The 23,732-nt window shown below is 41.9% G+C and overlaps 1 protein-coding gene across 1 annotated transcript; it reads right to left on the bottom strand.

Annotated features, from left to right (window-relative positions):
* Positions 1-4,499: 4,499 nt before the first annotated feature.
* Positions 4,500-23,258, bottom strand: st8sia6 (ST8 alpha-N-acetyl-neuraminide alpha-2,8-sialyltransferase 6). The gene is made up of 8 exons (XM_055223640.1): positions 23,243-23,258; positions 23,109-23,208; positions 14,756-14,827; positions 13,076-13,150; positions 11,669-11,813; positions 8,690-8,802; positions 8,152-8,244; positions 4,500-7,416 (listed from the first exon to the last, which is right to left on the bottom strand). The coding sequence occupies exons 2-8, from the start codon at positions 23,204-23,206 to the stop codon at positions 6,894-6,896; spliced, it is 1,119 nt and encodes a 372-aa protein (XP_055079615.1). The 5' UTR covers positions 23,207-23,208; positions 23,243-23,258; the 3' UTR covers positions 4,500-6,893.
* Between the last annotated feature and the right edge of the window lie 474 nt (positions 23,259-23,732).

The raw sequence follows: 23,732 nt of genomic DNA, 5'->3' as shown, positions 1-23,732 counted from the left end.
AGGCTAAAGGTGGTCCAACAAAATATTAGAGTGTGTGACCTGTTTTTTTTGATGGTGACTTTTTTTTGGCTAGGCAGTGTAAATGAACATAGCTAATCTGTTAGCAACGTTCCAAGCAGGAAGTGATCATTGGCGCACTTCCGGCTCGATCGACTCTGGCTCCAATTCACTTTCTGTGTAAAAAACTGTGTCCCCTCTCTCTGTAACTGCTGCTGTCAGACTCGTCATTTTGGTCTTAAATGTTCGTATTAACCCACTCTACATGATCCTGGGGTTTTTATTTCACTATTGCATACGTGATTCAAGATATGAACATTAATAAGAGACTAATCAGGTGCCTTCTTTCCCCGTGGTCGCTCCTGCTAGCATTAGCAACAGGTTTGATTGACAGTGTCAGGTAAGCAGAAGGGGTGTTACCTTCAACAGCCTCGCTCCGGACTGGCTCTTTGGTTGCTATGATACTTGCAGACAGAGTTCCAACCATGGAACTCTGCCTCAGATTTGCCCCTATAACTGCTAGTTTCGATGAGCTTCATTTGACTGGAGCCACACACCCTGAGGTCTAAACATGGTTGCCCATTGAAGTCAATGGGCCATGCTCCATGGTGCATGTCGTGTTTAGCGGCTTGGTACATCCAACCCTGCCCTGCCCATGCGCAGCTGAGCTACCCCCCGTGCGACTTGGAGCAACAAGAGCGATCGGACAGTTGTAGGAATACTTTGAGGATCTTTACTATTCCCTCTCCTTCGCGGAACGGCCACGAAGGAGACAAAAGAATAATAAAGAAATTACAAAATATAAATTACTGTATTTTCCGGACTATAAGTCACACTTTTTTCATAGATGGCTGGGGGTGCAACTTACACTCAGATGTGACTTATATGTGAAATGATTAAAATTTATAATTTCACATCTTCATTATTGTCACACTGACAACACAGGTCTGAGTTACTGCCAGCTATGTGAACACAGCTCCTGCTCTGGTCATACAGGCATTGGACAGCCCTTAGCAAAGGGCCCTGGACCCCATACTCCCGGAGCCCCCCCCAAAGGACACCACGAGGGACATGGCTGAAAGCCTTCTCCTGATCCAAAAAGCACATGTGGACTGACTAGGCAAACCTGGATGAAAACAGCACTGCTTTTCCTGGATCCGAGGTTTGACTATCGATAGGATTCTCCTCTCCAGAGAGACCTTAGAGACCTTACTGGGAAGGCTAAAGAGTGCGATTCTCCTGTAATTGGAACACACTCTCCAGTCCCCCTTCTTATACAGAGGGACCACCATCCCGGTCTGCCCGTCCTGAAGAACTGTCCCCGACCCCGGCGTAATGTTGCAGAGACGTATCAGCCAAGACAACCCCACAACATCCAGAGACTTAAGGTACTTGAGACGGATCTCATCCACCCCTGGAGCCTTGCCACCGAGGACCTTTCCAACCACCTCAGTGACTTCAGCCAGGGTGATGGACGAGTCCACCCATGGGTCCCCAGTCTCTGCTTCCCCATGACAGTGGAATTGAGGAGATCCTCAAAGTATTCCTACCACTGTCCGACAACATCCCCATTCGAGGTCAACGGCTCTCCGCCTGCACTATAAACAGTGTTGGAGGAGCACTGCTTCCCCCTTCTGAGGTGTCGGACTGTTTGCCAGAATCTCTTTGAGACCAACAGATAGTCCTCCTCCATGGCCTCTCCAAACTCCTCCCAACCCTGAGTTTTAGCCTCGGTGACCACGTGAGCCGAGGCACGGTTGACTCGACGGTACTCGTTAGCTGCCTCAGTAGTGCCACAACCCAACTAGGCTCGATAGAACTCATTCTTCAGCCTGACGGCATCCCTTACTTCCGGTGTCCACCACCAGGTTCGGGAGTTGCCGTTGCGACAAGCGCTGCAGACCTTACGGCCACAGCTACGAGCAGCCTATTCAGTATCCATGTCCATAGCCCCCCCCCCCCAGGATCTGGGAGAAGCTCTCTCAGAGGTATGAGTTGAAAACCCACCTGACACAGGGCTCTGCCAGATGTTCTCAACAGACCCTCACAGTACGCTTGGGCCTGCCAGGTCTGTCCAGCTTCATTCTCCACCAGCAGAGTTGAATCCGAGTCAGAGTCAATTGATAGCTCTGTCCCTTTCTTCACCCGAGTGTCTAAGACACGCGGTGGAGGTCAGATGACATGACAACAGTTGATCCTAGTGCCATGTGCACTGCTGGACACTCGTATGCTTGCATATGGTGTTCGTTGACTAGAAGTCCAACAACAGAACACCACTTGGGTTCAGATCAGGGAGGCCATTCTTCCCGATCACCCTCTCACTATCACTGTCATGGCCCACGTGGGCATTGAAGTCCCCCAGTAGAACAAAGGAGTCCCCAGTGGGTGCACTGTCTAGTACCCCTCCAATCGACTCCAAGAAGGCCGGGTAATCTGCATTCCATGTCCCCACAGCCAAGCTCCATGTCTGGAGATCCAGTCGTCAAGGCCCCTGCCTTTGACTGCCCCCAGATCTCTTCGCACCAGCCTCTCACAGATTCTTCCACAGGTGGTGGGTCCTCGAGAGGATGGCCCCACATCGCTACCAGGCGCTCGCTGTTGATCACCCACCCCTAGCCTGGCACCGTTCTGGTGTTAAACTCGTCATAAGGGGCTTCTGGACCGCTATTATTCTGACCCATCCCCCAGGACCTGTTTGCCATAGGTGACCCTACCAGGGGCATGAAGCCCCTGACAACATAGTTCCCAGCATCATTCGGGTGCTCAAACCCCACCATGTTAATGTGGTGATTCAAGGAGGGGTTTACCTTTTCTATCAAAACATATTTGCATATATGGGCAACATGTGAAGGGGGTGGGTATAAAATGTATGTATCTTGAATGGGCCAAACTGACTGAAATAATGGGGATTGTGCAATGAATGGAATGTGCAGTGAGTGGACTGTGCAATTAAGGGAACTGTCCAATGAGTGGAATGTACAGTTATGGGAAATGAGCAATGAGTGTCGTGTGCATTTTTTATTTTTGCCCTTTGGGACCCCAGCCCTTGGAACAATGGTTATAATCTGGTGTGTTTACGTTCATGTTGTATCATGTCTCTAACATGCATTGTCCCGATCAAATAAATAAATAAATTTAAAATTAATTATGTGGCATTAGCCAAATCCGATGGGATTAATCCAATTTCTTTGTTGTCGTAGTCCTACAGTTTACTCACATGACATTTTGCAGTTTGCTCATCATTTTGGATCTAGAAATCTCATCATAATCAGATTTTGCGCTCACACTTGTCCAATCCAACCGTGTCCAGCCCCTTATGCCCTAAAGCAAGTTACATTTGTCCATTGTGAGTGTCTGAGTTTAATTCTGCAGGTGTGTGTGTTCAGTTGTGCAGTTGTGAGTATTAGTCTTCGGTTGTGCAGGTGAATGTGTTTGGTTGTGCAGCTGTAAGTGTGTGTATTTAGTTGTGCAGGTATGAGTGTTTCGTTGTGCAGGTGTGTGTGGTTGGTTGTGCAGGTGTGAGTGTGTGTGTTCGGTTGTGTAGGTGTGAGTGTTTGGTTGTGCAATTGTGTGTGAGTGTTTGACAGTGCAGATGTGTGTCTTCGGTTGTGCAGGTGTGAGTGTTTGATCATGCAGGTGTGTGTTCAGTTGTGCAGGTGTGAGTGTTCGGTTGTGCAGGTACGTGTGTTCGTTTGTGCAGGTACGTGTGTTCGGTTGTGCAGGTGCGTGTGTTTGGTTGTCCATGTGTTTGTGTTCGGTTGTGCAGGTGTGAATGTGACTGCTCATTTGAGCAGGTGTGTGTGTCCGATTGTGCAGGTGCGTGTGTTCAGTTGTGCAGGTGTGAGTGTTTGATTGTGCTGGTGTGTGTGTTTGGTCGGTTGTGCAGATGTGTGAGTGTTGGGTTGTGCATGTGAGAGTGTTCGGTTGCGCAGGTTTGTGTGTTCAGTTCTGCAGGTTTGAGTGTTCGGTTGTGCAGGTGTGAATGTGACTGCTTGTTTGCGCAGGTGTGTGTGTTTGGTTGTGCAGGTGTTTTTGTGTTCGGTTGTGCAGTTGTGTCTGTGATGTTTGGTTATGCAGGTGTGTGTGTTCGGTTGTGCAGGTGTAAGTGTGTGTGTTTGGTTGTGCCGGTGTTTGTCTTCGGTTGTGCAGGTGTGAATGTGACTGCTCGTTTGAGCAGGTGTGTGTGTCCGATTGTGCAGGTGCGTGTGTTCAGTTGTGCAGGTGTGAGTGTTTGGTCGGTTGTGCAGATGAGTGTTCGGTTTTGCAGGTATGTGCATTCGGTTGTGCAGGTGTGTGTGTTTGGTTGAGAACTCTACAATATTCTCAGTTTTGCTGCTCTTACAATCACGAGATTGCCACCACAGTTGCCGTGGCAACAAACTTCAGGAAACCTCTAGTTTCCATTATACTTGATGGCGCAGGTCTTTGCTGTAGCTCTGACCTCCAACTGCACCAGCTGCTTGGTCTAAATGTCACAGTGAAAGAACAGACACATTTCATTTGAGAACATTTATTTACCCAGAGTCCATTTCTCTCCTGTTACATTCAGAGTGGGCGGAGCTAAGACATTAGAGGTATTTCACTTTTTCAAACTAAAATACACTGAAAGGAGGAGTGTATCACAACGTGAGCCGCTGCAAAGTCATTTTGAACGTTGTCCCACTAAATATTAACATTCATAATAATAAATATGATATAAACATTAAGAACTTTGAGTCTTGTACCAGACGGGGCCTTCATTTGTAGACTGGAGTTTGCATGTGTGGGCATGTCCACACCTGATCCGTTTTGGTCAGATTGCAGGTGGACACTGCCTTATACCTCTCTGACCAGGACTGGATGAACACACTCTAAAAGGTTTTGTCCAGATAATAGAATTTTCAACAACTGAGGTGTTACAGTCACTGCTAACGCTAGCTTAGCCTAAACGACTGCAATCCCTTTTTCAAAAGAGGAGATTTAAACAGGTCTATTGTTTTCAGTCAGCTGATGCACCTTGGACCCGGAAGTGACATCACACCTAACAGCCTTATAAGGGGGACAGGGTTGTCTTAGAGATGATCCAAACATTGAACAATAACAAGCATAATGGTTGCTATGTGGCATTTTATCACCCAAACAATAAAGCCAAAGAAGGCTGCAGGCCGGACAGAAGGAGCCATGGAGCCAGGAGACATGAGAAAGAACAGCTGAAGGCAAACAATGAAGAAAAGCAAACAAACACAAGTCACCATTGGCAACAGATGGGCACAATATTATAAACAGAGACTTTAACCTGTTTACGGCATATGCTTCAGCGGGATAAGCGACTATGTCAAAATGCTTTTCCTCTGGAGGGCAGGGGGCCCTCCCCCGTTAGAAAGAGGGATGAGCTCAGAGTACAGGGACTCAGCTGGCCTGGGAAGGTCTGAGACAGCCTAAGAGAGCCTGGGAAAGCCTGGGAAAGCCTGGGAAAGCCTGAGAGGGCCCAGGAGAGCCCGGGAGGGCCCGGAAGTGCCCAAGAGAGACTGGAAGGGCCCAGGAGAGCCTGGGAGAGGAAGTGTCGGCATCTGCTTGAACATTAACATAAGAACAGAGGCATGTTTCAGCTCTGAGCTAAAACCTAAAAGGACTGAGATGAGAGGGGTCAGAAAACCAGATCAGAGAGGTCAGAAAATGTTATCAGAGAGGTCAGAAAAACAGATCAGAGAGGTCAGAAAAACAGATCAAAGAGGTCGAAAAAGCAGATCAGTGAGGTCAAGAAAGCAGATCAGAGAGGTTAGAAAACCAGCTTTAATTAAGAGCTGCTCCCTCTCTTGCACCCTTTACAGTCTTTTAAATCTGCTCTTAAGACACATCTATTTGTTTTGGCTTTATTACACCTTTAGCTGTTCATTTGTAGTATTTTGTTATATGATTTTTATATATGTACTGAATGTTTTTTACCATGTGTGTTCTGCCTGTGTGTATGTATTTGAGCAGCTACTGTTCTGTAAATGTGCTGTAGACTCAGGACTATAGCCTCTATACGACCTGGTCAGTTCGGTTGTTGACCTTGTACATTGTTGGGATCCAGTTCAGACCAGTCCAGAGTATTTTCAAAATTATGGAAAACCTTCATTTTTCAAGACTGAAATCATAACTGAGGGGAGTGTGACCAGACCAGAGAGATATTCTGAACGTCATTGTGCATAAACAGTGATGGAAATAACAGAACACATATACTGAGAATACACATTCTGAATACTCATTTTGAATAACTATATTCATGTACAGTTACTCATATGGTAAAGTTGATTTAAAAGTTCTAAGTATTCAGAATACAGCAGTGGTGGAAGAAGTACCCAGTTTTGTTACTTAAGTAAAAGTACAGATACTGGAGCAAAAAATAAATACTCAAATAAAAATATCTACTTAAGTAAAAGTAAGTAAGTACCCATTTAAAATGTACTTAAAGAGTAAAAAGTAAAAGTATTTCTCACAGATTTTGAGTCTTATAAAGCTTCAAATGTGGTGATTTTGATAAAGCTTTGAACTGAATCAATAAGGTTTTTTTTCCTGTTTTTATTTGTATATTTTTGTTTGTTCAAATTTTGAACATGTTAAAATAAACCCTGAGCCTTTTCAGCAGGTCTCACACAATAATAAAAATACTTTTACTTTTCAGGTCAGTTCGAAAATGTAGTGGAGTAGAAAGTACAGATACTGCTCATAAATGTACACAGTGTAAAATGTACTTAAGTAAAGGACAGATACCTAAAACTTATGCTTAACTACAGTACTTTACTACTTTTACTTCGTTAAGTTCCACCACTGGAGTCTCTTCTCTGATTGGACCTGATTGGACCAGTCTTCAATCTCCATCACTGCACGTACAATGATCTCATCTGAGACGCTCTGGTCTTTACAGTTTATATTTAATCTGTAGGTGTTAAAGGGTTAATGGCATTAAAGGGTTTTAATGGTCGTTTTGGAGGCGGGCACTGGCCTAGGTGAAGATGGACCACTCCCTGATTGTGCAGCTTCAGCAGGAGCTCAAACTCGGCCGGCATGGCATGGAACTTCTTCTTCGTTTGTCTGTCGTCGTAGTAGTGATTCATGAGCGGAGCAAGCCCATACGGGTGATTACTAAAGGGCCAAAATCCAAACAGATGCACGTTGTTACAGACTTCCAGCGCTAAGCTAGCCATGATTAGCCCTGTGCTAAGGCGAACCGCTCGGAGGCCCTGCGACCGCCAGAACATCGCCAGTTTTTGGAGGTACTCGGGGTTGAAGAAAATGGGGCGGATGGGGCTCCTGAAATCCTCGATGGAGTAAAAGGCCCGCATAGACAAGGGCGTATTGTGGCCGTAGGAGAAGGCGGGAATCAGCAGCATGGAGTTTCCATAGACATTTAGACTCTCCACAAACGGGCGCCGGCGACCCATTAGTCCCCCATATCTGAAAACAATAACAAATGAGATAGCTTAGCCTCTATAATGAAAAAATAAATAAATTCTGTCACTGGACAACAGATTTAACAGATTTAACTACTACAGATTTAACAGATTTAACTTGAGCTTTTACTCTGGATCAGACCTGAGCGACAGAGGGATTACACAGATATCTAACTCAAAAATGGTTTCAGATGAAAATAAATAAATGCAACTAACAAGGCAACATGTGAAAACAACAAAGTTAATACTTCAGTGTTTACAAAAGGATGTGTTTGTGTCAATGCTAATGCTAATGCTAACTTCTATTACTATATATTTTATTTTTTTATGAATTAATTTAATATTATTTATTTATTATCATGAAAACGTTAAATGTAACACAAAAACAAAATTAATAATCCAAATATTTTTAATTTTTTTAATTTTAATTTTTAATTCATTACAGTCTGTGGCATTATTTAAATATTTATTAGGCTCCAAAATTAGCATTAGCATTAACCCCAACGCACAAAGACCTTTGTAATTTTCATGTTTCAGACACTCATTTGCCCTTTGTTTATTCTCAGAGTTCACACTTCAGTGTGATTGGTTAAATCCACCTGTCACTCAAAACATGATGGAGGCTGACCACAGGAGTGGCAGGCTCGCTTCCATCAGTCTGCCCCAGGGCAGCTGTGGCTCTAAGCAGCCAGCACTGAATGAATAATGCAGTGTAAAGATCAAACATGACATGTCTCACTTTTCCATAAAGATGCTGGGGTTTGCAGTCACGATGTCTGTTCTGTTCCCTACATGTTTCCTGTAGTCGTTTTCTAAAGGAGGGAGGTTACATCTGAAAAATAAAATCACATTTATTATACTTAAATCAGCCCTGTTGAGCGTGTGTCTCTATGGTTCTCATCTCTGACCCCTGTGGATCATTTTGTTATAATTTACATATTTTAAATCACAACATTCATCTACAACCACTTAATAAAAGAAACAAGTCCACTGACTTCTGCATTAGGAGCTGACGTCACCGTAAACATCATGACAACAAAGCGCCGCATGCTGTTTTTTTTTTTTTTTTTGTATTATATTTTTGGGGGTAGGTTGTTGTTTCAGTGGCATAATTTAGTTTCCATATTATTGTTTATATAATTCTGTTATGACACGTCTAAACACGTACGAATCACTCCAAATACAACTCCAGAGAGAGTAAATGGGATGAAAACAACTAGAACATGGGTAAAAGCTCTGAAGAGTCCAGTTTGCAGGACAGGTCTGATGTGTCTCACCTGATCACAAACTGGGCGGAGTCTATGGCCTCCCCACAGCTGCTATTGGCCAGAATCCCTCCATTCCCAACAACAGCACATGTGTCCAGACTTTTATTGGAAAAGGGGTTGCCCTGGAAAGAAGAACAACAAAAGAAGTATTTAAATATCCTGAAGTGTTCTGGAGTGAGGCTGCACGCCGCATAGACGCTACTGTCGCCCATAAGCACAAAAAACAGCCCAAAACCAGAGCAGATGAAGCCCAGCCAAGCCAGTCTCCAAACTGATCCATAACTCACTACTGACACTTTGCAGTAACATCACAGTGGGGGGGCAACCAAGTGTTTGTCTCCTCCAGGTCTTTTTAGTTAGTGGATCTGGGCATGTCCATACATGTTTTAACTGTTATTTGAATGTTTGGATTAGCTTAACCTCCCTGTGACCTCCTCTTTCCAGAGCCATTTTGAAATAATTTTTGCTTCTATAAATTCTTCATAAAGTTTAATTTCTTAAGAGTGATGCGTTGTTGTTTTTTGCAGATCAGAGCGTCTTTGGCTCCTGTCATGAGTCTGTGGTTAAAGTATAGCACGGATTACTTCTGCAAAATGTACAAACTGGAACGAGATGGCGCCGCAAGAGACACGAAACAGGAAGTCAGTGCCCTTTATGACGTTTTTGTTTCGCTGACGGCTCACTTTTAAAGCGCCCATATGACTCTATTCTCTGATCTGTTCTGATGTTGTTTCCTCATCACAAACAGAGCTGCAGTTGTGTTTTGTTTCATTCACACATTTAACCCACAAACCCTGCATATTTAGGCTGAGTTCTTCTTTGAATCTGAAAACACTCCTCCACCTTGTGGTAATACAGGAAGTGCTTCACTGTGTTTTTAAACTCCATACACCTTCACTAGAATCTTTTGGACCATTTCAGCCCTGGAATGGCTGAGCTCTACTGAACTAAAGGTAAAAGGAGCTGTTAACTTGAAAACTATCTATACTTAAACACGGCGCAGACTTGTGATGATGCTGTTTACCTTTTACAACTCATAATATGAGCTTCATCTGAAAAACTCTTTTGGTTTTGCCTCATTTGCCGTATCCTCTGGGAACACTCTCCTTTTCACGTGAACATTCACATACACATTCACATACACATTCACACACACACTGGGGCGAGGGGGGTTAAATGTCTTGCCCAAGGACATTTTATTTTCAAGCGCCTTTCAAAACTCCACAGACACTGAACAGAACAGAAGTTAAAACATATAAACTGGATGAGGTGTGATGGTCATGTGATGGTCAGTTTTAAAACTTCAAAGTGCTCAGGCAAACTTTTCGAGCATTTTATTCATAGAATTAAAGCAGTGCTTCACAATTATTTTCTGTTATACCCCTCCCCCATGAAGAAGAAAAACTTTCGTGCCTTAATTTATTTGGCTTTATGCTGTCCGCTGCCAACATTTTTAGACACAGCAGACACACTGGTCTTTCCTCGTCTCCCACCATAATCACGGTGAAGCCAAGAGCTACATATGCTTCGTCATACTTCCTCGTCTTAGCTTCCGGGTGACTTTTGTTTATCTCATTACCTTCATCTATCTCCACCTTTCTTTTCAGCCCTGTTAAATATTTTTACGTCGTGCCTCTTGAGGGGTTTGTTCACTGCTCTGTGTTCATGATCTGTTCACTATCTCCTGCACTTTACACCATAGAGCTAATACAACCTGCCCACACTCTGACAATGAGAGCGCAACTGCCACCTACTGTAGTGGATGTGCAATTACACTTATTCTAGTAAGGAAAAAGAAAAGCATGTTACCTGGGGTCATGAACCTTGTTAGCCTTGTTAGCTTGATTAGTCTTTTTAGTCTTGTTAGCCTTTTTTGTTTTTAAATGTAGCCTCTCTTTTTACCTGGTTTAACCCTGGATTTTCCTGGTAAATATTTTTCTTTGAAGATTAGTTCTAGACCTAGTTTAATATAGTTTTGCTATAATTTATAATTTCCTGTTCTAGTTTGGATGGGTCCTGAGTGAAGTCCAGTTCTTTACAGCTCTTGTATGACCCAAAACTGACTTTTGTAGCTTTCCATGTCATAATGCTGTCACCTCCTCCAAAACAGACCTGGAGTTATGTTTTGTTTCATTCACACATGTTTGAATAACACTTTATTATTAGTCTGTCTACATCTCCAAAGCTCAAAATGCTCTGTTCCAACTTGTGATGTCATAAAGTGGTAGTTTTCAAGTTAACAGCTCCTTTTACCTTTAGTTCAGTAGAAATGGGCAATTCCAGGACTAAAATGATCCAAATGATTTTATTGAAGGTGTATGGAATTTAAAACACAGTGGAGCACTTCCTGTATTACCACATGATGACATCATAAGGTGGAACAGAGTGTTTTCAGTTTGAAAGAAAAACTCAGCCTAAAATGCAGGGTTTGTGTGTTAAATATGTGTGAATGAAACAAACCACAACTCCAGGTCTGTTTGTGATGAGGAAACAACATTAGAACAGATCAGAGAATAGAGGAATATGGCCCTTTAAGGTAATGTGGGCCCTTTAAATATGATACTTTGAAAACATGTTTGGAACTCTCTGTGGGTGAAGTAGCGTCTGATTGGTCAGGGTGTTCTTGGGGGCTGTTGACGCAGTGTTTGTGATGTTACATATCTCTATCCAAACAAACCATCATGTTTTTGTGGGTCCAGTTCTGAGTAAAAGTGTGATCCTCTCACCGAAAATAAACTGCTTGTGGTTTTGTGTATCAGCCACAGGTGAAAAGAGCAAGAAGCAGCGAGCCTGAGTGTATTGCTGCAATACCAACTACTGCTACTATTACTATTACTACTACTACTACTATTACTACTGTCACTTCTAATACTCCTTTAAACCCCACTTCTACCACTACCACTGCTACTACTACTTCTACAACTACGACTACTACTACTACTGCTGCTACTACTATAGTAATGATAGTACTGAGGTACTAGTACACACCTTTAGGAACGTGTTGAAGAGGTCCTTGTTGATCTGAATACTTTTCTTCTTCTCTCCATCGTAGATAAGTCTGGTTCCCAGTGGAGTGTTGGTCTGTGAGATTATGGCCTTATGAAAACCATCACACCTGGAAGTCAGCTGGGACCTGCGGAACAGCAGCAAAACATCTACTCAAGTATCACTCACTTCAAAATAATATTACTTGAGTATAAGCACAAAGTCCAACAAATTACTGAAGTAAGAGTAAAAACGGATTTGTGAAAAGTACTACTCAAGTAACTTAAAGAGTAATACATACATATATATGTGTTTATACACACACACACCCACACCCCCCCCCACACACACACACACACACACACACACACACACACACATATATATATATATATATATATATATATATATATATATATATATATATATATATATATATATATATATATATATATATATATATATATACATACACACCCCCACACACCCCCACACACACACACATACACATTCATGCAGTTCTTTTAGTTTTGAAGAAGCTGAACTTTGTGCCAGTTTCTGTTTCCATGATGTTCACCATAGTTCACAATATCGAGTTTAAAAAGGTAAAAATATAGATCATGGATTGAAAATAGAGCTAGCCTAGAGTGGAAACCACAGACTGTGTAAAGACATGGACTAAGTGAGTGTGACGTCACCGACAGCGTTCAGCTCCAAATGAAGCTTATCGAGGCTGGAGCAGTTATAGGGGTGAGAGTATCATAGCAACCAAAGAGTCAATCAGGAACGAGGCTGTTGAAGGTAAAGCCCCTTCTCGCCCACACCGCTGGTTCAGCAGGAAGCCAGCGCTTAGCAACGCTGTCAATCAAACCTGTTGCTAACACTAGCAGGAGGGATGTCGAGGAAAGAAGGTGACTGATTTGTCTGTTATTAATGTTCATCTTGACTTACAGACACAATAGTGAAATAAAAACCCCAGGATCATATAGAGCGGGTTAATACGAACATTTAAGACCAAAATGACGAGTCTGACAGCAGCACTTACAGAGAGAGGGGACACAGTTTTTAGTGCGCCCATGATCACTTCCTGTTTGGAATGTGGTGGCTAGCAAGTTAGCTATGTGCATTTGTATAACCAGTTTATGTTGGTAACACAAATATTAAAATAGCAACAGGAACAATGACTGCACTGAGTAAGAGTCAAAAGTAAAAGGTGACAATAAATATTTGATTAGCTATTATTAGACTATAGCTTTCCTAATAAGACTTTTCTCAAATGAGGGCAGTGTTTTGCTCCCGATGAGTCACATAGAAATTCCTTTTGTGTTTTGTTCCTTGGCAAAAAGTCCCACGTTTCCACTTCTGCTTCTGTTCAAAAGAAATGCCTGTAAACAGCACAAGCAAATTTACCTGAATCTGTTGAAGTTGTCGTCTTGTTTTTTCCACGTGGGAGAATAATCTTTCACCACTTTGGCAATAATCTCACTGTGAAAGAAACAAGAATCAGATCAGAGCATTTCAAAATCGACTTAAAGATGGAAGGAACAGACAGAAGAGGAGAAACAGACAGCAGAAGTGGAACAGATGGAAGGAGGCACAGACAGAAGAAGTTCAAATAGATGGAAGAGGAGAAAAAGAAGGAAGAGGAAGAACAGACAGAAGGAGGAACAGACAGAAGGAGGAACAGAAGGAAGGAGGAACAGATGGAAGGTCAGAGAGGAATAACTTTGCAAACAACTGGAAATGAAGTTCAGTTTTGATATGTTGAAGTTTGTTTAAGGTCTCTGTTTGTGGTCAGTGTGAAGCTGAAGTCTGTTTATGATCAGTCTGAAGCCTAAGCCTCTGTTTATGATCTGTCTGAAGCCTAAGCCTCTGTTTATGATCAGTCTGAAGCCTAAGCCTCTGTTTATGATCTGTCTGAAGCCTAAGCCTCTGTTTATGATCAGTCTGAAGCCTAAGCCTCTGTTTATGATCTGTCTGAAGCCTAAGCCTCTGTTTATGATCAGTCTGAAGCCTAAGTCTCTGTTTATGATCAGTCTGAAGCCTAAGTCTCTGTTTATGATCAGTCTGAAGCTGAAGTCTGTTTATGATCAGTCTGAAGCCTAAGCCTCTGTTTATGATCAGTCTGAAGCCTAAGTCTCTGTTTATGATCAGTCTGAAGCCTAAGCCTCTGTTTATGATCAGTCTGAAGCCTAAGCCTCTGTTTATGATCTGTCTGAAGCCTAAGCCTCTGTTTATGATCAGTCTGAAGCCTAAGTCTCTGTTTATGATCAGTCTGAAGCCTAAGTCTCTGTTTATGATCAGTCTGAAGCCTAAGCCTCTGTTTATGATCAGTCTGAAGCCTAAGTCTCTGTTTATGATCAGTCTGAAGCCTAAGCCTCTGTTTATGATCAGTCTGAAGCTGAAGTCTCTGTTTATGATCAGTCTGAAGCTGAAGTCTGTTTATGATCAGTCTGAAGCCTAAGCCTCTGTTTATGATCAGTCTGAAGCCTAAGCCTCTGTTTATGATCAGTCTGAAGCCTAAGTCTCTGTTTATGATCAGTCTGAAGCCTAAGTCTCTGTTTATGATCAGTCTGAAGCTGAAGTCTGTTTATGATCAGTCTGAAGCCTAAGCCTCTGTTTATGATCAGTCTGAAGCCTAAGTCTCTGTTTATGATCAGTCTGAAGCCTAAGCCTCTGTTTATGATCAGTCTGAAGCTGAAGTCTCTGTTTATGATCAGTCTGAAGCTGAAGTCTGTTTATGATCAGTCTGAAGCCTAAGCCTCTGTTTATGATCAGTCTGAAGCCTAAGCCTCTGTTTATGATCAGTCTGAAGCCTAAGTCTCTGTTTATGATCAGTCTGAAGCTGAAGTCTCTGTTTATGATCAGTCTGAAGCTGAAGTCTGTTTATGATCAGTCTGAAGCCTAAGCCTCTGTTTATGATCAGTCTGAAGCCTAAGTCTCTGTTTATGATCAGTCTGAAGCCTAAGCCTCTGTTTATGATCAGTCTGAAGCTGAAGTCTGTTTATGATCAGTCTGAAGCCTAAGCCTCTGTTTATGATCAGTCTGAAGCTGAAGTCTCTGTTTATGCACAGTCTGAAGCTGAAGTACCTGCATCCACCACAGCCGTCAGAGTCCGACACGAGCTGCTTCTGTGAAGACTGGCTCCTCGGCTCAATTTTACTGCAGAGAAAGAAAGAGAAAGAGGAAGAGAAAAAGAGAGAGGGAGGGAGGAAGAAGAAAGAAGGAGAGAGAAAAGGACAGACAAAGAGAGAACGAGAAAGTGGGAGAAAGAGAAAGAGAGGAAGAGAAGGAGAGAAAGAAAGAGGGAGAGAGAGAAAGAAGAAGAGAGAAAAGGAGAGATGGAGAGAGGTCAGATAAAACCACAATGTTCTTACTCTCCCTGGTGCTGGTTCAGGACATGTTCATTGTTACATCTGAGCTGTCGGTAAATATTTTGTGACAGAGCCTCAGACTTGACCTCGGTGTTGATCCAACTACAGCCTCACACACAAACTACAGCCTCACACACAAACTACAGCCTCACACACAACTACAGCCTCACACACAAACTACAGCCTCACACAAACTACAGCCTCACACACAAACTACAGCGTCACACACAAACTACAGCCTCACACACAAACTACAGCCTCACACACAACTATACCCTCACACACAACTATACCCTCACACAAACTACAGCCTCACACACAAACTACAGCCTCACACACAAACTACAGCGTCACACACAAACTACAGCCTCACACACAAACTACAGCCTCACACACAACTACAGCCTCACACACAACTACAGCCTCACACACAAACTACAGCCTCACACACAACTATAGCCTCACACACAACTACAGCCTCACACACAAACTACAGCCTCACACACAACTATACCCTCACACAAACTACAGCCTCACACACAAACTACAGCATCACACACAAACTACAGCGTCACACACAAACTACATCCTCACACACAAACTACAGCCTCACACACAAACTACAGCCTCACACACAAACTACAGCCTCACACACAAACTACAGTGTCACACATAAACTACAGCGTCACACACAAACTACAGTGTCACACACAAACTACAGCCTCACACACAAACTACAGCCTCACACACAAACTACAGTGTCACACACAAACTACAGCCTCACACACAAACTACAGCCTCACACACAACTATAGCCTCACACAAACTACAGCCTCACACACAAACTACAGCGCCACACACAAACTACAGCCTCACACACAAACTATAGCCTCACACACAAACTACAGCGTCACACACAAACTACAGCATCACACACAACTGCAGCGCCACACACAAACTACAGCCTCACACACAAACTACAGCGTCACACACAAACTACAGCGTCACACACAAACTACAGCATCACACACAAACTATAGCCTCACACACAAACTACAGCGTCACACACAAACTACAGCATCACACACAACTGCAGCGCCACACACAAACTACAGCCTCACACACAAACTACAGCGTCACACACAAACTACAGCGTCACACACAAACTACAGCATCACACACAAACTATAGCCTCACACACAAACTACAGCCTCACACACAAACTACAGCGTCACACACAAACTACAGCATCACACACAAACTACAGCATCACACACAAACCACGTGTATAAATCCACATATCTGTAAATGTATAAATCCAGAGATTAGATTCACAGATGAGTAAAACAGTCTGTATTTACACATGTATAAATCCATAGTTGTGCACACTATGGGAAGGGGGGGGGGGGGGGGGTTCGCTCCCTCACAGCACATTTACTCTCAACTAAAATGTTAAAATGGCGACAGCAGAGTGTCCAGAATGAGACTATAATAAAAAATAATTCCATATTATGTTTGATAAATCACTACAGGGCAAAACTACATTTAAACTGGTTTAAAACAGCTACTCAAAAATGTCACCTTAGCTCCTCCCACCCACGCTGTCTGGCTTCGTCCCTGCTCTGAGTCGCCCTCTGCGGTGTACTACTCTCACATTCATTCACTCTGGAGTGTTCTAAAGTAATTTTGAACATTACAGTTTAACACAGAGGTTTGGACTTTGGAGGTGTGCATATGTAACTGACAACTGCTGGTCAGGTCCATGGAATGTTCCACACTAAGACATTAAAATCTCAATAAGAGTGCATCAAGTGTTTTTCCCCATTCACAACACATCAACGTCTCATTGTCTTTATGTCAGATGAAACTATATTTGGGGTCAAAATTTAACATGCTACTTTTTCTTTGCTCTACTGGGACATTTTTGGTAAATTTTTGTCTATATGATCAGATTTAAGCAGTAAAACTTTGAATGAATAACTTCTCAGACTCAAACTAACAGCTAAAGTGTTTCTTTCTGCTGTTTATTTATTGCAGCTCATGATTTGTTATAATATTCTAGGTTTAAAATAGTTTTTGTGGTTTACATCTGCTCTTGGCTTTTTGTATCTTTTCGATATTATCGTTTATCGTCTGTATTTACTTCAGCAAAATATCGAATTTCAGAATGTATTATGACCAGCCTGCTACAGAGGAACTAATGCACTAACATCTCGATGGAGACAAGCAGTTGTGTATGCTCTGCCTGAAAAGTTACACGGTGCAGCTTTAAACTGTTCCATGTGTTTTATTTACGTACATTTGAATCCGTTACCACACAGACACAATTATACTTCCAACAACTAAGCCCAACTACTATTACTACTATTTATGTTTATATAAAGTTGAAAATGACAGGCCTTTGAACGTCTGGAGATGAGATTTACAGACGTGACTTTTGCTCAGTGAACTGAACAACCGAAGACCCAAAGAGCCACGTCTAGACCTTTGCCTCTCACAGATCTGACTTGTAACTTTGTCATGGTGGCGTCACCTGCTTGTCTCCATGGAGACAGATAATTTAATGTCACACTGTGGGACATTCCAAGCTAAAGTGTGTGGGGCAGTTTATACCATTTAATACTATTACAAGACCAGAGCCTTTGTAGAGGTTTGCATTCTCGACAGAGACTGTAAATGTACATAGCTAACCTGCTAGCCATCGCACTCCAAACAGGAAGTGATCATGGGCGCACTTCCGTCTCCATCGACTCTGGCTCCAATTCCCTTTATATTGAAAAACTGTGTCCCCTCTCTCTGTACCTGCTGCTGTCATACTCGTCATTTTGGTTTTAAATGTTCCTATTAACCCGCTCTACATGATCCTGGGGTTTTATTTAGCTATTTTGTCCATGAATCAAGATATGAACATTAATAACAGACAAATCAGGCACCTTCTTTCCCCGAAGTCGCTCCTGCTAGCGTTAGCAACAGGTTTGACTGAGTGCGTTGCTAAGCACCCGCTCCCTGTTAAACCAGCGGTGTGAGTGGCAAGGGGCGTTACCTTCAACAGCCTTGCTTCGCTACTATTATTACTACTTTCAGTAGTAATAATAGTAGTAGTAGTGATATTATTAGAAGGGATACTATAGGTGAAGTTGTACCACAGTAGCAGTACTCATTTAGTAGTAGCTGTAGCTGGAACTATAGGGGGCGTAGTATAAGTATCATCCCTATTAAAAGTGTTGGTGTTGGTAAAACTCATGGGGAGTTATTGGTGGCAGATGTAATTGTAAAATCTGCATTAATAACTGAAGTAGGCGACAGTACTGCCATTAGTAGTAGCAGAAGTAGTATACTGTACAGGGAGTCGAATTAAGCCTCGTTATAGCAGTTGTGTCAGTAATGATACTTTTTTTTTTTTTTCCTTGCGCTCTGGGACAGTTATTCATTTGCTTGTTTTCTGTTGATTCATGTATTTGTTTGTTTCTGTTTCATTGTTGATTTTCTAACTTTCTGTTGGTTAAATCATTTCTCATGTTCAGCCCTAAGAGGCGACTCCTGTTGTGATTTTGGGCTTTACAAAAATGAATTGAACTGAATCAATTGAACTTTGCAGTGACATCACGCTGGGGGTGTACTGCATATACATCTATGGTGGCATGTTTTGCAGTTACCATGCACGATGCACACATTAGCAAACACTGCCAAAAAAGGTTTATTGTCTGAAAACTCAAGGAAAAATCTACACGTGATTTAAAGAGCACATGTTCAGGAGCCTGTGGTCAGTCTGAGCTCATGGTCCTGTTCAGGAGTTTGATTTTACACAAAAAGGTGAGAGTAACAAACTTCAAAAACTGTTGGCTTATACTAATGCAAATGCTAGCTAGCTTGTGACTGTAATGTTATCTGAAAGGGGCTGTACGGTGGATTAAAATGCCAAAATCACAGTTAAAATAAACATTAAAAACTTAAGAACATTTTCTTATTATTTCACCCCATAAAATAATCTAAAAAGACACTTTTATTCTAGTTCTAATCAGGCGACTGCATAACATGATATTTAAACGTGTAAACAGTGTGCCTTTATTTAAATTTCTAGGGTCAGGTCAAGTTGAAATAGAGATGAGTTGTGTGAGATTCAGATCATTGCAAAGGTTTTCTAAGTTTTCGGACTCTTTCTCCAGACAGTTCATATTTATAAGGCCCATTATTAGGACCTCGTAATGTTCCAGTTTTTAAAGCGTCAGATCCGTTAGAGCAGTGGTTCGGTTAGGGGAAGATAAACCCCACTAACAGCCCTTTTCTTATCACGATCATTTACATAACAGACAGAGGCAGATACTCAAAACACGGCTCACAGTCACTGCTCTACAAATGTACAGATAACATATTTATTTTCACCCAAAACACAAAACATCAGGGCCCACACACCTCTACTGCACCTTCAACAGCAGAACAGTGTTAGAAGGCTACAGGTTCTACCATAGCAGCAGTAGTTGTAGTAGTAGTTGTAGTCGTAGTAGTAGAACTTGTGGCTTGTAGTAGTAGATGTCGTATTTTATCAGTAGTTGTAGCTAAGTTGTTGTAGGAGACTAAGAAAAAGTATTGTTAGAAATATTTTGAATACATGTATATTTATTTGTACTGAGAGAGCCCAATGAGAGACCAGATTCTGGTTCATGAGCCCTGTTCAAATACAAAACACTACAAACAAAAACAAACACACCACATACCTGCATTTAAAACATTAAAAACAGGAGCATGTGTGATTATAAATGTTTATCACCAGTTTATTAAAGTCATTAAAATCTTGCTTTAAAAGTATCATCTGCATATAAATGTATGAGGCTTTCTACTAAATTGCAACCAATAGAATGAATAAATATAGTAAAAAGTAACGGGCCCAACATTGAGCCCTGGGGCACTCCTTTATTTAAAGGTCCTGTTGATCATCTTGGACCAATCACATGAAGCATTATCAAATCCAATCTGTTTCTAATGCTTCAAGATGAGTCCATGATCCACTGAAACAAAAGCTTCAGTTAAATCAATTAACAGAGATAAACAATCTAAACAATCATCAAGGGCTGTGAAAATGTCATTTAAACCTTTTGTGTTTGCAGTGACAGGACTCTGCTCTTTTATGAAACACGACTGATAAAATTTAAACTGAAGCACTTATGTAAGTAAACCGTAACTTTTATAAAACCTTTGCAGGACAAGGTCATTTCGATATTGGCTCAGCATTATTTACATTTGTAGCTGTCCTGTCTCTTTTTGAATTGAAAGTCTTGGAGAGGAAGTGACTGTTATCATTATCCAGATCAGAAGCACCATCATTATGATCCATATGCAGAGATAAAACCCCTGGTAAAGCATCACATACTTCCTATTTAGAATTTACAGCAGCTGATTGTATGAATACAAGGTTCATTCATTTGTTTTAACGCAGAATCTAAGCCGGTGGGCCGATGGGCCAGTCACATGCGACTGACCCACATTTATCCAACCGTAAGGAGTCATTCAGTATTAGGAACAGGTTCCAGTGTTAGTCTGATATTGTCACTCAACAGTTTGACGTCACCAACAGCGGCTCCAGTCAAATGAAGCTCATCGAGGCTAGAGCAGTTATAGGGACAATTTGGAGCAGAGTTCCATATTTGGAATTCCGACCACGAGTATCATAGCAACCAAAGAGCCAATCAGGAGCAAAGCTGTTAACGCCCCTTCCTGTCCACACAGACGGTTTAGCACAGAGTGGGCACTTTGCAACACTGTCAATCAAACCTGTTGCTAACGCTAGTAGGAGCGACCTCGGGGAAAGAAGGCGCCTGATTTGTCTGTTATTATTGTTCATATCTTAATTTACAGACACAATAGTGAAATAAAAACCCCAGGATCGATTCAATGATTAGTGATGGGACTTTCGGCTCTTTTATGGGATCCAAATCTTTTGGATGCGTTCATTTCAAAGAGCCATTCAAAAGACCGGCTCTTGCTGTTTATTTATGTGACAAAAGCCAAAGTGAGAACTCATTTTAACTACAAACTAATCCCAGAGCCATGACCGAGGCTCAGATGTGTTTGAAATGGTCCAAACTGAGAGTCAGTGATTTTACACTTTAAAATAATAAGATTCAGTTCTTTTAGATAAGGAAGTAATGGATACAATTAGTAGTAAAACCAACTGCTGTATTAAACACAGTAGTAGTAGTAGTAGTAGCAGTAATACAAGAATTAGTAGTTGAAGTAACAATGGCAGTACAGTGGTCCCTCGCTATAATGCGCTGTTTTGCTAATTTTGTTTTGCATATTTTGAGGAACGAGGATATAATGTATGAAGGTTTGAACTTTGAGAGTGTTTAAACAAGAGAGAAATGTGAGCAAATGTTAATGCCTGTGGGAGAAAAGTGTGTGGTGAGGGGTTTTACAGCTGCAAAACATATAGAATAATTGTAAAAAATAAAGCCAACTACTTCGCAGATTTCACCTATTGCGGGTTATTTTTATAATGTAACCCCTGCGATAAACCAGGGACCACTGTATACAGGAAGTTGAAGTAAGAGTAGTAACAATGGCAGTACTATCATAACACTGGTCAACACTAAATTTATTGTCTAAGGTTTTTTAGCTGATTTAGGATCATTCTGATGTGCTGAATCCAAAAATCACATTGGTTTTGCTCAATCAGGTCAACGTTCTGAACTAAGCTACATATTTGGTTTTGGATAATTTTGATGTATGAGTATTTTCACGTCATATGATGCAAAATTCTGTTATATTTCTCGCTATAAACAAATTCTGAAGATTTTGCATGTGCCAACTTATGACTAATTGTTTTTTTTATATTACAAGTGAATGAAATGGCTTCGACTAGAAGATCTTGCAAAAATAAGCCTGACATATTCTGCTACATCTGCAGTGAATACACCAATGTTCCTAACAGGAATCAAGTCACAAGTTTCATAAAGCGTGCTTACCATGCTTATTTTGGTATTAAACTTGGTGACCAAGATGAAGCTTGGGCACCACACATGGTATGCAAGTCATGCACCGAGTATCTGCGTCAGTGGACTAAAGGCAAGAAGAGTTGTCTGAAGTTTGGAATTCCCATGGTTTGGAGGGAGCCGACATCAATAGCTACTTCTGGGCTATTGATGTGACTGGGATCAACAGAAAGAACCGAAGCCTCAAGTATCCTGACCGTGAATCAGCACGTCGTCCTGTAGCTCACTGTGATGAAATTCCAGGACCTGTCTTTGTAGAAGTTCCTGACATCAGTGACAAAGATTCCTCCAGTGTGGTTTTAATGATGATGCTCCACATCCTTTTTCCCAAAAGGAGCTAAATGTTCAGGTTTCCTGAGAATCTGGGATCACTGAGTGATGAGCAGGTGGAGAGATTCCATCAGGACATAAAAGAGATGGAGACCAGGTATCAGGGACGCTGGGATGCAGTCATGATGGCTGATTACTGTTGGACTCTGAAGAGAGACATCCCTGCTGCTGAGCATTCAAGGGGTTCATAAAAACAGAAGTTCATGTCCTGAATTTTGCACAATGATAATGTAACGTTCCAATTTACATGTACTTACCTTTATCAATTAACATAACGTAACATTTCATTAATACTTTCTGTTAAAAAAATATTTTTTATCTCCTAAAACATTTTTGGATGAGAAATATTAAAGAAAATCAACTGATAATGTCACAAAATTGTAATCAATTTAGTCAGAAGATCGGATTTTTCAAAATCAAATTAGCATAAAAACCTGACCTGACTGAGAAAAAATGATATCATTTTTGGATTCAGCGGTGCTAAATGGTCCTAATTCAGTTGAAAAAACACAGACAACTTTCAAAAATGTTTTTTTTGTAACCCAGTGTAATGGTGGCCTAATAGTAGTAGTGATGGGAGGTATCTGAATACATGTAGGAAGAATGTGTGTTCTGAATACTAGTTTTAGTATTCTTTCATCACTGGTATTAGTAGTATGCAGTATTATTCTGACACAGATCGCAGTTGCAGTATGTAGCAATAGTTGCAGTAGTAGACGTAGTAGTGGTAGTAGTAAACGCAGTATTTACCTGTCGTTGTACGTGTACCAGATGAGCGTTGTGAGCAGGCTCAGGAGGAGGAAGAGCGTCAGTATCAACGAGAACATAGATCTGAGCTGTCCCACCATACCTCCCCTGTGTCCCCCTCCTCACCTCCTCCTCACCCGCTCCTCACCTCCTGTGTACCCCTCCCTCACCCCTCTTTCTCTCTCTCTCCCTCCCTCCCCCCCTCTACCCTGCTAAGCTACTGTCCCGTTAGCTACACCTCCTCTGTCCTCCTCCTCACCCCCTCTGTCCCCCTCCTCACACCTCTGTCCCCCTCCTCACCCCTCTCACTCTCTCTTTCTCCTCCAAGCTACTGCCCCGTTCGCTCCAACACCCCCCCGTTTATGGAAAGTGTTAAAACCCTTTCTCTCCTGCTCCCCCTCTCTCTCTCTTTCCTCTCTCACTTTCACACTCTTTTTCACTCCAGTTTGGGCATGCATACTCTGAGAACTGTCTCCTCGTCTCTACTTCCTGGTTTTTGTCCGAGTTTGAAATATTTTAGTCCAGATTTTGGTGCCAAGTTAAATCCAGAAAAAGTCCATCTTGAAAGCGGCCCGTCCTTGTTAGTTCTATGGGACAAACTGACCATTCGTGCCTCTAACTTGGGCT

The sequence above is a fragment of the Periophthalmus magnuspinnatus genome, chromosome 8, assembly GCF_009829125.3.
Source record: "Periophthalmus magnuspinnatus isolate fPerMag1 chromosome 8, fPerMag1.2.pri, whole genome shotgun sequence".
Lineage (NCBI taxonomy): Eukaryota > Metazoa > Chordata > Actinopteri > Gobiiformes > Gobiidae > Periophthalmus > Periophthalmus magnuspinnatus.
Note: the sequence above shows the minus strand (reverse complement) of the source record. Positions and strands in the feature narration are given on the sequence as shown.

Coding starts and splice junctions, on each gene's coding strand:
- st8sia6 (XM_055223640.1), bottom strand. CDS start 23,206: ATGGTGGGACAGCTCAGATCTATGTTCTCGTTGATACTGACGCTCTTC. Junction 14,828..23,108: donor TGGTACACGTACAACGACAG/GTAAATACTGCG, acceptor CTTTCTCTGCAG/TAAAATTGAGCCGAGGAGCC. Junction 7,417..8,151: donor CCCAGCATCTTTATGGAAAA/GTGAGACATGTC, acceptor TATTGTTTTCAG/ATATGGGGGACTAATGGGTC.